The 13,042-nt window shown below is 44.5% G+C and overlaps 1 protein-coding gene across 7 annotated transcripts in view; it reads left to right on the forward strand.

Moving 5' to 3' along the window:
- ndst2a (N-deacetylase/N-sulfotransferase (heparan glucosaminyl) 2a) overlaps positions 1-13,042 on the forward strand; it is a 33,809-nt gene that overhangs the window by 3,268 nt on the left and 17,499 nt on the right. For 5 of the 7 annotated variants that reach the window (XM_056435078.1, XM_056435079.1, XM_056435075.1 and 2 more), the window contains 3 exons: positions 6,665-6,706; positions 7,474-9,030; positions 10,808-10,895. In XM_056435078.1, coding sequence (XP_056291053.1) covers positions 7,957-9,030; positions 10,808-10,895 — 1,162 coding nt within the window. In that variant the 5' untranslated portion in view covers positions 6,665-6,706; positions 7,474-7,956. Of the gene's footprint in view, positions 1-2,005; positions 2,069-6,664; positions 6,707-7,473; positions 9,031-10,807; positions 10,896-13,042 lie in introns of all 7 variants that reach the window. The other 2 variants (XM_056435074.1, XM_056435077.1) reach the window with 2 other exon arrangements.

The following is a 13,042-nucleotide window of genomic DNA, read 5'->3' on the forward strand; positions in this document are numbered from 1 at the left end:
GATGCCTGTTGGTAAAGACACAGTGATAATATCTAGTGGAGGTACTAACTAAAGGTAACACTATGAAGTCGGCTGTATCTCATGGGGATGGATAGTCGTCCCGTAACCACAAGGTACCCGAGTCAATCCCATGTGATGTTGAGGAAACATTGTTCCAGACCTTGAGGCACCCATCGCATCAAACACTTTTCAGTTTCTAGTGTGGCGGCAGTCAAAGCTAGTTTTTTGGAGTAATAACAATTGTATTATGTTGTATTATTTCCATCCTAATAATGCCGGTAGGATTCAAATGAGTTTCCTCCTCTCTGACTTCACCTTGAGTGGAGACTCGATAAGCGCTGCTCTGTCCTGATCGCATTTTACTGACGTCTGACGCTTTATGATGAAGAGGAAGGCCCTGGGGTGATGGCGTTAGCGAAGGAGGGCGAGGCTGGCCCCGGGGGGTAAGTGGTGGTGATGGTCCACCACACGTCGACTTGGACCCGACTGCCGCCCATGGACGTCGTTTGACTAAAAAGAGACACAGAAATGGCCGTAAAATGCTAGATTGGTGGATATTTATTCATACCGGTGTCCTTTCTACACCGTCCACCCTTACTTGAAGATGGCTCAAAGTAATTACCGACATCAAGCAAGCAGGGATTCGCAGTTTGCCCAGAACAAAGGAACCGCCACGTCAGACGGGTAAATCCAGCTTCGGTAACGGTCGTGTTTTCGGGTTGTCCCTCCGTCCGTCTCTCCGCTCTCATGAGCTCAATATGTCAGGAACGCCTGGAGGGAACTTCTGAAAGCAGACCACTACGAGGGGGTAATTCAATTATCTTTTTATTTGACAAAAACCCCAAAGTAGAAAATAAGAAACCTCTCTCTCTTTAACCGTGTTTGTTGCATTGATGCAGACAAACGTTAGTAATGGAGTTGATCTTCTGCTCTGATTTAATAATGCATGGCTGTTCTCTAGGGTCCTATACCAAATCTTTGAGATCAAATCAATGCATCCTCGTTTATCTGGTTTCTATTCGTCTAGTCTTGCATACTTGTAAAGAAACAAAAAGTGAGTTTGGACAACAATGCACACTTTTGTTTTGAACGCCTAGTTCTGTTCAACCGTCCTCTGAGCCTAACCTTTACACTCTGTTCTCAGCTCATTGTATCAAACCTCATTATCACGTCCTTTCCATTGTCAACTGACTGACGTCTGTCCGGTGGTTTGATGCTGACGCACCAGTGTTGATTGCCTCTCCTATTTTTAGATGCCTCAGCCAGGTGTGGGTGAGATGGGTAACATTCAATCATTCCCTGTATATGGCAGTATTTGTTGGAAAGATGTTGTTAAACTATGAACAAGATGTGCTCTCGCTGCTATGCTCCCTCTGCTGGCCGATCTGCGTCATTACAACCTTGTCATTTCTGACGCTACACAATCAGGGCAACACGCTATGGAGGACTCAAAATGACTTAAGTATAAATAAATAAATGCATGAATAAATATAGGAATAAATAAATGCTTAAATAAATGTATAACTAAATAAATAAATGCTTAAATAAATGTATAAATAAATAAATGCTTAAATAAATGTATAAATAAATACAGGAATGAATAAATGTAAGTTATAAATACTGTTTAGTTATAACTTATATTTATTAATTTCTGTATTTGTTTCTGTTTTTATACATTTATTCTTGTATTTATTTATTTATACATTTATTTAAGCATTTATTTATTTATTCCTGTATTTATTTATTCTTGTATTTATTCATGCATTTATTTATTTATTTATACATGTCATTTTAAGTCCTCCATAACACACATCAGAAAATGAGAAGCGGAGGACAATCTACTGTTAGAAATAGCAAAAATGGCCTCTGAACACTCGCATTGGTAGAAAGTAGGATAACGTATAACAGTGTGTGGATAGAAATACTACATTGTGGAAGAAGTGTAGAGAAGGCTGTTTCATCTGCCCTTCTTTTAACCCTCTGACGTCACAAATGTCACCAACAGCTTCTGACTGTCGTCTGACCTCTTCATCTCAACTTGAAGGTCATCTTACAACTCAACCTCTGAGTAAGTGCTGCTTTCCGTCCGTCCTGTGAGATGGACCGGTAGCTGTTCTCGACGTAGACTCCTCTTATCTGGGGTCCGCGTGGTCGTTGCTGCCCAGACGCTTTGTTTCAGGGCATTATCGGGTGTTTCTGTGGAAGGAGTGGCGACAGGGTGAAGTGTGAGGATGTGTTGGAACAAGTGGAGACACGACGGGCAGGCTTTAATGACTACTTTGTTCAGGAAGCTTGGGGGGGGGGGGGGTTTGCCGACACAGCTGAACAGACTGAGGTGCTGCTTCTGCTGTTTGCCATCTCTATTTTTATATGTGCAATAATTCAAGGATTATTTGCCAATTCACAAAAATGGTTGCCAATGGCAGCCTGGCAGCCGTTTGTCAAGATTTCTTTATTTTCGTGCCATTTTGCCTCATAAAAGTGAACTATCGGAGTGTGTGTGTGGGTGGGTGTCATGACGACCGGCCGCATGACTTTCCCTGCATGTTAGTGAAGCGTGAAACACAGATTAATTTTAACCATCACAGTATGAAATACAGTTTTACTGGCGATCGTCATCGAACCATATTCAATAAATATGCCATCAGATCTCCTGATGGCATATTTATTGAATATGGTTTTGAATATGAATATGGTCCTATAATATGGTATTTACTGAATAATAATTTCTCATAATCTTACATTGTGAACAACTGATCACGGTTGAAATCAACGAGGAGAGCTAGCAATGCTAACAGGACAAAGGTACACGGTCATGACGTGTTCAAATGTAATCTTGTAAATTGTATTGATTCAACAAAACAACCAAAATGATATGTATCTGCCAATATCGATCATTGGCATCAAAAATATTATATTTGCTCCTTTTTTTGCTGTTCCAGTCCGATCCGTGACGCAGAACCGTGACGCAATCCACACCACGAGTTGTGTGACCTGTTGCGGCCGACTGTATATATGAGAAGTTGACTTAGTCATGGTGACGTCTCCCATTGGTTAGTGGACTGATGTGTTGAAGCCGTGAGTTTGGTGATTCGGCCGTCGCCTTTTTGTACCCAATGAACAGACGTGACCATATTTGAACTGCGGAGGCGGAGCTCTGGAAGTGGCAGCGGCCTGCCAATCACCTTGTAGCCCAGTCCCAAATCACACCCTGCTTTATGGTCCGATTCACTCTAAATGGCTTTTTCTGATAGACTTCTATACAACTGGAGAAGTCGCCCCCTTGTGGTCTGCAGAGAGCATGCCGCTTTAACACATGAGGCATAGACTTCTATACAATCGGGAGTTGCCCCATAATGGTCAGTAGAGAGAATGCAGCTTTAATGCATGAGGTGTAGATTTCTATACAACCATAGGAGTTGCCCCCTGGTGGTCAGTGGAGAGAATGCAGCTTTAACGCATGAAGTGGAGACTTCTATACAACCAGAGGAGTCGGCCCCTGGTGGTCAGGAGAGAGAATGCAGCTTTAACTCATGAAGTATAGACTTTTATACAACCGGAGGAGTCGCCCCCTGGTGGTCAGTAGTGAGAATGCAGACTTCTATCCAACCAGAGGACATCATTAGAGCAGAAACTATACCTTCAATAAAAAATAAAGTACCACTTTAGTCGCACTTATTTATAGCACTTTGTAGTTTGGCTTTCTTGAAGAAATTGTACTTTCTGGTTGTTCCGAGTTTGTACTCTCATGGTTGCATGCACTTATTGTAAGTCACTTTGAATGTGGGTGTCATTTAAATTAAATGTAATAAAAATGTGACGATCAAATCCGATAAAAACATAGAACCCAATCAGAGGCACATTTATATATTTCATCTGAGCTCATCTTTCAGTTTGTTCCAGCTGCAGCAGAACGGCTAACTCGGGTGGAACTAATTGAAATGTTCCTCCCAAACCGTCTATGTTTTTTTAATTAATTACGTTTACGTGCTTCAGAGACGCTTCCCAGTTTTATAGCCTTTTGGTGCGATTGTTCACTCTTCCTACCATGTGGTACACAACTATATGAAAAGTTCCTTATTTGTGTAACGTTCCTCAGTCCCACTCTCTTTCTTTCGTCGTCTCTGGAGTGATGACGAGACGGACGCAACAGTTTATCTCTGTGCTTTCAAGTAGCGTGTGTGGTTTCACCTGTACTGTACCTGCAGTGTTTCTCTCTGTCACCTGGGGCTGGGCCTCGTGAAGAAGACCCAACAACGGCATACTTTTGACCTCTCTATCGATATTTTAACGATACTGTGTACGGTCAACGTTGGGAGCTTTTTGCTAAATAATCCTCAGTAATGCTGATTATAATGAGGAAGTGAGTAAAGGAAAAGGACTTTTCTGTCATGCAGCCTCTTCAAGGAGGGAGAGACCATATAGTCTCGTATCAGAGTAAACATCTAATATCAACACGTCTCCAAGCCCTACCTTCACTCAATTGTCTTTTGAACTTGCTGCACGACTTGAAAAACCAGGTTGTTCACAGGTTCCCACCACGGTGTGTTTGTTGGGCGAAGTACAAGAGTGTGTGAGTGCATACCTACGCAATGCTTGCAAGAGACTTTGCCGGCTGATTGTTATACCTGCTGTGGTTTGCGCCCTCTGCAGGTCAGGAGGGTGCAGATGAACTTGAATAACAAATGTTAATAGAAAATATAGTCAAGACATTGACGAGGTTAGAAATAATGGTTTTTATTTGAAATATTAATTATGTTCTTCAAACTTGTGGCTCAAAGGAAGGCCAGTTTTATAGCTTCTCTCACCAGCATAACTGTTTTCAGCTGCGCTCACATAAAAAGGGTGTTCAAGGGTTTTCTACCCCTCCGTTAGTCTTCTAAGGCGATAACACAATGTAGCATTAGAACACTGGAGATGGGCCTCTATACACCTCTGAAGAGACTTCATTAAATTTAAAATTAAATTGACCACATTAACAATGTATTTATGATTAATTTAATGTTATCTTCATTGAAAAACCGGAGCCTTTCTTTGAAAAATAAGGACATTTCTAAGTGACTCCCCAAACTTTTTAACGGTAGTGTACGTGCTACGTTTGAAATGCGTGTCCCGTTTGTCTCGGGCCGACCGATCGACTCTCACCATGGCGACAGTTCATAGCCGAGAGAGCTAACGGCAGCTAACGGAGCTAACGGTGTTTACCTGAGGGAGTCCAGGAGGGGGTTCTTCGTGCCCAAAAATAAAACCAATAACGCCAGGGCTTATCAACACTCCGGTCCACTGGGTGTTGGCACCCATCCCTCATCACTGCATGTGCTTGTGTTGCGCCTCACAGTACTTCCAGCTGCCCATTGCTGCAGGAAGCTCCTTTTTAATTAGCCAAAGGACTTGAGGTCAGCACGTGCCCACATGCGCGGTTGCGGTACTCGTACAGCGGAGGCACACATCGCGTCTCTCATTCTGACCAGAATAACTCTGATTTCTGGAGATCACGCTCACACAAGCAGTCATCAGTCGTCGTATCGGCACGCTGGTTCCTCAAACACTGTAAATACAGAGCCCAATGACGACATCGGAAGTGATGGAAAAATGTATACGTTAGCTGTGAGTGTGGGCTACTTTCCATAGCGACCGCCTCAGTATGTGCCGACACAATTTGATTTTGAAAATGGTCATTTATTGATTAAAAAAACCGGACAGAAAGTAACTTTCATATCGCCGTACTCGATTATTAATAAATGCAAAAAGGCTCGAGTGTTGATATAACCACGGCTCCATTGCTCTCCTCCTTATTGTGGCACGAACGAACGTTGCTACTCGTTCGTCGTGTTATTAGATATTTTCGCACGTCCGATATTTACTTTAACAAAAGAAATTAGATTTTGCAAGTTTGCGTAAAACTTAGCATTTTGGCCCACGTTGTGAACGTGCTGCCGGCTGTATGTTCAGCATTTTTTCCCACCTGCAAGTTCCCATGTCAAAGTCCTCTTTTCATGATGGCCTCAATGATCCTCACCACAGACACTACTCCTTGTTCTCTATTTAACATTTGGATCATTATTAATATCTCATGGTCTATGATGGTTCTTTCTCTGAGAAATAGAAGTGCCTCTAAGTGCGTGTTATTGCATGTGCTTGTCTTTCCTTTGGTCAGGCAGCGCTCTCTCTAAAATTGCTATGGAGAAGAAGTCATTCTAAACACCATGTGTTGAACAGATGGAACCTGCCGAGTGTTTTATCTTTAATCTGTAGTTTCACTGTTGGCACCACACGCAACAGAACGTGGAGCTGGCTGATGGCTTGTTTTTTTACTGCAGTGCCTTTTTGGACTAAAAAAAAAAGAAGAGAAAAGTCCACTCTGACTCCCACGTACTTTCATTGTTTACTTTATCGAATGCGGCAAAGCCGGTTGTTGGTTCTGATTATTCATTGTTTGTTCATTTCCATCTAATCCTTGAACTGCTTGTGCTGCCTGCCAGCTATTGACGCAGAACATGAATGTGACTCTCTCTCCAGGCCATCCCTGAAGGACTCGTCCGTACTTCAAGGAGAGAAGAGACGAGCTCATATTGTATGAAATATGTGACTTGAAATAAACCAAATGCAGCGTTATCAACATGTTTTTCTTTTCTCTCTTTCCCCCCACCTTCCTCTCGAGCAGCGGTCTGGATCACAGGGTTTTCAGATCTGCGGTGTTTTCCAGGTGAGACTTGCAAAACCTTTTCCAATCTCCAACAGTCTAATAATTCTGACCGTTGAATTAGCTCTTCTTCCGGAGGGAGAGGCTTGGTGGAAGTTTCCATGACCTAGAAAGGGTTCTCAAAATTCCAACATTATCCAGGGTTCGTACGGTCATGGAACACCTGGAAAAGTCATGGAATTTTAAAATGGTCATTTCCAGGCCTGGAAAAGTCGTGGAAAAAACTTAAATCATAAAAGTTTTGGAAAAGTCATGGAAATTTGTTATATTCACATGTTCATTTACGCCGAGTTTAAAATAATTCACACGTTTTTGAAAGGAAGACACTCAAAATCTAAGCCGGCATACGCTCTCATACTATCGGCGCAATTATAATTTTTTCTCGTTGCAAGTGAACGCACCTTAACTGGAAAGTTCGCTGGCCATAGCAACAGTAGCTCAGGAAGCGGTCGGGATAATGTAATTCGTTTCATTTAAGGTGTATTGTATGCTTTGGAATTCTCATTGTTTGAATACTACATTTTCAAAAATGTTCATGTATACACCGAGAGTTCAGTTTGGTCATGGAAATTTGGTTTAAAGTCCTGGAAAAGTCCTGGAAATCCATTGGTCAACATGTCTAAGAACCCTGATTACCTCTCGCTGCCATTTGGGCCGTCTTGATTGGATGGTTTTTCCGTCGTTTCTTGAATAGTTATTACTGCTTAACATGCTCATCCCTCATAAGGAGCTCCACCGCCCATTTTTTTAACGTTTTCTTCATCCTCCAGGTATCTTTCTGGGATGTCCTGGCTCGGTGGCCTGAGGGGGCTCGGCCCTGAAGCGCAGACCACCAGCACAGGCGGTTCCACCGCCGAGCGCCGACACAAGCCTCTACAGATGGACACATCCACATGTACAGACGCCTGCACAGCTGCTTGAGCGCGCGCGAGAGAGAGAGAACTGACCCGACCCGTCGGCAAACCTCTCCCTCTTCGATCGCCTTATATTTGACATTCCATCCATCCATCAAACACTCATCCATCCTTCCCTCCTTCCATTCAATCGTCTCGAGTGTATTACGCGCTGCAGGGCTAGAAGTGGAGAGCAGGTAATGGATGACGCTGGCCATGGTGACCTAGTGTAAATGGCGATTCCTCTGCACAGCTCAGTGCCAGTATCTCCTGCTCAATCTTCCTCCTCTTCCCACCCCTCCTCTACCTCTCTGCTCTCCCGCTGCGCTCTGCCCGGCCCCGCCCCTCCCCTCCAACACCATGGTAGGTGCAGGCCTGGGCGTGTGGAAGTTAATGCGAGGCGTCCGCCAGCTGGAGCTCCACCGCCTCATCCTGGCACTTATCATCTTCTGCCTGCTGTCCATGGCCTTCCTCGCGTACTACGTCTCCAACAGCCCCAAAATCAAGGAGGCCCCCCCGTTGCCCTTCAGTGACTGCGGCGGAGGGGGGGGGATGCCTCCGGGAGCGAGCACCGGGGCGGACGGGGGCGGTCCCGGGGTCCAGAGGACGCCGCTTTTCCTCCCCCAGCAACAAGGCCGACTACGGCAGGTAAAGGCGGTGGACAATTCCAGGACGGAGCCTGTGGTTCTGGTGTTCGTGGAGAGCCTCTACTCCCAGCTGGGCCAGGAGATCGTGGCCATATTGGAGTCCAGCCGCTTCCACTACCGAACTGCGATCGCTCCCGGTAAAGGAGACATGCCCACGCTGACGGAGCGTAACCGTGGGCGCTACACACTGATCATCTACGAAAATGTGTTGAAATATGTCAATCTGGATGCATGGAACCGCGACTTGCTGGACAAGTACTGTGTCGAGTATGGAGTAGGCGTCATCGGCTTTTTCAAAGCGAACGAAAACTCTCTCCTGAGTGCACAGCTCAAAGGTTTCCCCCTCTTTCTCCACTCACACCTGGGACTCCGGGACTACCGCATCAACCCCAACGCTCCCCTCCTCTTCATCACTAAGCCCAACCAGGTGGAGCAGGGCTCCCTACCAGGGGATGACTGGACCGTTTTCCAGTCCAACCACTCTACCTATGAACCAGTGCTTTTGGCCAGTACCAAGTCCTCTGAAGCACTGGCGCACTTTGGACCCGGCCCCTCCCGGGCCCTCCACGCCACCGTGGTCCAGGACTTGGGGCTCCACGACGGCATTCAAAGGGTTCTCTTTGGAAACAACCTCAACTACTGGCTTCACAAGCTGGTGTTTGTGGACTCCATTGCCTACCTGACGGGGAGGAGACTGTGCTTGTCCTTGGACCGCCACATCCTGGTGGACGTGGACGACATATTCGTCGGCAAGGAAGGAACCCGTATGAAGGTGTCGGACGTGGAGGTGGGTGAACTGGAGACGCACGAGACCGCAGATGATCAGACGTGAGCTTGAGTTGCTTCTTGCAGCGTCTGAGAGCTTGACACCGATTCATGTGCATGTAGAGAGGACTTAAGAAGGTGTGCCAAGGAAGTGTAGTGAAAGGACCAGTTCAGTTTGTAGGCTGAGCAATGACTGTTGTTGAGTGGTTCATTTAAGTTAGAGGGATAACTTAAGCTCCTTAAGATATGGTGGTGCCTACAAAGCCTTAATTGGTGATGCGTCGTCCTATCTGAGGGAGCTTGCCGTACCAAAAGGCTTTTGTTGGTGAGGAGAAGAATTTAAAATCTGATCCATGATTTTGCACATATTTAGCTGATGCTTTTATGTCACATTCATACACCGTAGAACAGCTACAGGGAGCAATTCGGGGTTAAGTGTCTTGCTCAAGGACGCGTCGACTAGGGCAGGGATTGAACCGCCAATCCCTGAATTGAAAGACGGACCTACTAACCACTTACCCACAGTCAGAGCAGCTAATGCAGGAGTCATGTGATCTCTTTTCTTAGTGTTTAGTGAGTACACGAGCTGCAGCATTCTAGATCAACTGGAGGGATTTAAGAGATTTTTTAGAGCAGCCTGATAATGAGGAGTTGCAGTAATCCAGTCTAGAAGTAACAAACGCCACGTGAACCAGTTTTTCTGCATCTTTCTGAGAGGAGATGTGCCTGGTGTTTTAAATGTTAGGTAGATGAAAAAAGGCAGTACGGTAATTGAGATTTGCTTCACGTGGGAGTTAAAGGACAAGTTCCGATCAAAGATAATAGAGATTCTTCACAGTGGCGTTGGAAGCCAGGGCAATGCCGTCCACAGAAACGTAGTTTTAAAATGTCGGCATCACTTGCATGATCTGAGAAAGGGTTGTCACTCGGAAGGTTGTGAGCACTCAGGTTTTACTGGGCTCTGTTGTGCAAATCTGGTCCTGCCCTTTTTTAAGTATGTGTATGAAGAAGGGGGGGTGGGGAGTTATCTAAATACCTTTTTTTTTTTGTCCGCTGTCTGTACAAGTGAGAAGCTAGGATCTCTAGAAATTGTCATCCTGTGGGCTGTGCCGCCCACATTAAAGGCTGCACCAACACCGAGCAGAGGAACACCCAGTGGCACCAGTCCGAAGCAGCAGCTGGATGTGGACCGACTACTCGAGAGAACAGAGATGTAGGGTTCTGTCTGGTAGTGAGGTAGAACTTATGGTCCTTATCCTTTGGCTGTGAGAACTGTGTTTTACAGATCTGGTCCCTTTTTTGTTAGATTATATCGTAACGCTCGTCCTGCCTTCTCTTTTTGAACTCGTCACGATGCTGCTCAGTGGTTATCGGGTACACAGGGGTCCATTTGGCCCATCGGGTCTGTGGTTAAAGTCCCATACTCTGGTTCTCTTTGTGGGTTTTGGTGGTCTCCTGGTTGGGGGTTTTCATTTTTACCTTCGCATAACTCAAAAAGTATTAAACCGAATCGCATGAAATTTGGTGGGATGAATGGTTATTATCCGGGGACCATTTGATTAGATTTTGGGATCGACCCGGTCAAAGGTCACGGTCAAGGTCATGAAAAGGTACCAAAAAAGTGGCTGCCGCGAAGGTATGCGCTCTACCGAGTGCCCGTTCTAGTTCCTCCGTGTGTTTATGGTGAAAAGAGAAACCTGTCGGATGATTCGTGAACTAGGCGTCAAATCATTCGGGAAGTACCCAATATAAAACTGCTGCTACTGAGTAAGTGAGGTTTGTTTTTCATCCTTTCGCAGGCATTGCTCAACACTCAAAGCAAGCTGAGAGCGCTGGTCCCGAATTTCACCTTCAATTTGGGATTTTCCGGAAAGTTCTATCACACAGGTACGGTCGTCTGACGTTGTTGTGTGTGTTTTGGGATCTTTGTTCCTGTACCAGAGGAGCGGTGCCTTCATGGGGGCCATCATCGTCTCTGTCCTCGACACGACAATCTTTTGGGGGAGTTTACGATCATTTTGAAAAAATTCGTTGACTTTTTTATTTCTCGAGGAAAAACGCAAAACGTAGAATTGGGAGAATTAACTGAACTCTAATATTTACCACATTAAATTGTGCATTTCAAAATAACTAAGACAAACCAATACTCAAACTCTCCAGAGCCAGTGTTTGTCTGTTCAGGGCTACCGTAGAACACGCCAGGTAAACCTGGAGACCAGATAACCACATTTCCAGCCATCGAAAGCACATGGAAAATAAGATGGAAACAATCAAATGTCCTACCAGCTACCTCACCACTGGAAAGAAAACTCGGAAGTAGATGTAGATACAACCTTCTTAATTCAGAAAACAAGAAAACATCGATATAATATTACATTTCTGTCAATAGATCCCCTTAAATCCTACACACTGGACCTTTTAAGGATTAAACCTAAATCGATATAGCTAAAGAACTTCCTTTACCTAAAATTCTTCACTGCCTGACAGACTTCATCCAGGGCCTAAACGGCCCGACAGAGCTTCACATTCTGATACTAGAACCGTGGAAATACTCACCACCGCCTCACATTTACTAAGAATAATACATTTCTAGAATCAAATTATTTCCCAAACTCTTTTACTCTTCTACACACATTCTGAGAGGTCATGTCAGCCTGCAGTGTGAATCTGAAACTCTTGCCAGTACGGTACCTGGTACAGGGTGGAACATATCCATATTTTTAGGGGGCAATTTTGTTCCCCCACTGACAGAAATCCAGAGGCTTCTAAAAATAAATTGTGAAGCAGCATTTAACCTTTGTTAAGAATAATAAATATACTTATTTAGGCTTACAGTGTATGAGCAATTGTCATCAAATGGCAATAATAAGACTATTAGATAAGATATTCCTTTATTCGTCCCACAGTGGGGGAAATTCAGGATCACAGCAGCAGGTCCACATTAGAGCATTAATGCAAATAAAAGAACAAAACAAAACACAATAACTACTCATACGAATATACTAAATATACAGAGGAAACTAAATGTATAAACAAGGCAGTGACCAAAGGGAATTTCCAGCAGGTTAAAGTGTCCAGGGGAAAAAAAGTGCCACGTATGCCATGAGGCAGTAGTCTAATATATTCTGAACCGGGTCATTTAGGCGACGATGTTTTTGACAAGTTTATTAAATTATTAGAGGAAATTATGGTGTCATTTCTTGCCCCTCTCTTAGTGATATCAGGGGCAACATTATATTTCTTAACCCTTGTGTTGCCTTCGGGTCAATTTGACCCGATTCAATGTTTCACCCTCCTGTTACCTTTATATTTACTAACATATTTTACCCTTGAGGTCAATATGACCCCAGCTATTAAAATCTCCAGAAAATTATTAGAATTAATATTGTTTTCCAAGTTTAAGTGTGAGGTACTTTATGTTTGTTTGTTGACTCCCGAAAGAACACCGACATTAAACATTGAATCGGGTCAAATTGACCCGAAGGCGACACAAGGGTTAACCCTTGTGTTGCCTTAGGGTCATTTTGACCCGAATCAATATTACACCCTCCCCGCCTTAGGATTAATTTGACCCCATTCAATGTTTAATGTCGGTGTTCTTTCGGTGGCCAACAAACAAACATAAAGTGCCTCACACTTAAACTTGGAAAACAATATTAATTCTAATAATGTTCTGGAGGTTTTAATTGCTGGCATCAAATTGAACCCAAAGGGTAAAATATGTTAGTAAATATAAAGGTAACAGGAGGGTGAAACATTGAATCGGGTCAAAATGACCCAAAGGCGGGGGGAGGGTGTAATATTGATTCGGGTCAAAATGACCCTAAGGCAACACAAGGGTTAAGGGCAGTTTTGCCCTTGTGTATTTCCACCAGTACGCGGTACCGGGTCAGGGCAGCAGCTGTCTGCCTCGACCCACGCCGGCTCGCCACGGCCCCATTCCAACAAGAGATCACACGCGCCGCCGTCGAGTCAACATGCAGCTCAGTGGCGTTATGTGTTCAGCTGGTTTTGTGTCTTTTGTTCAAACATTT

This window comes from Pseudoliparis swirei, chromosome 17 (assembly GCF_029220125.1).
Source record: "Pseudoliparis swirei isolate HS2019 ecotype Mariana Trench chromosome 17, NWPU_hadal_v1, whole genome shotgun sequence".
Classification (NCBI taxonomy): Eukaryota; Metazoa; Chordata; class Actinopteri; order Perciformes; family Liparidae; genus Pseudoliparis; species Pseudoliparis swirei.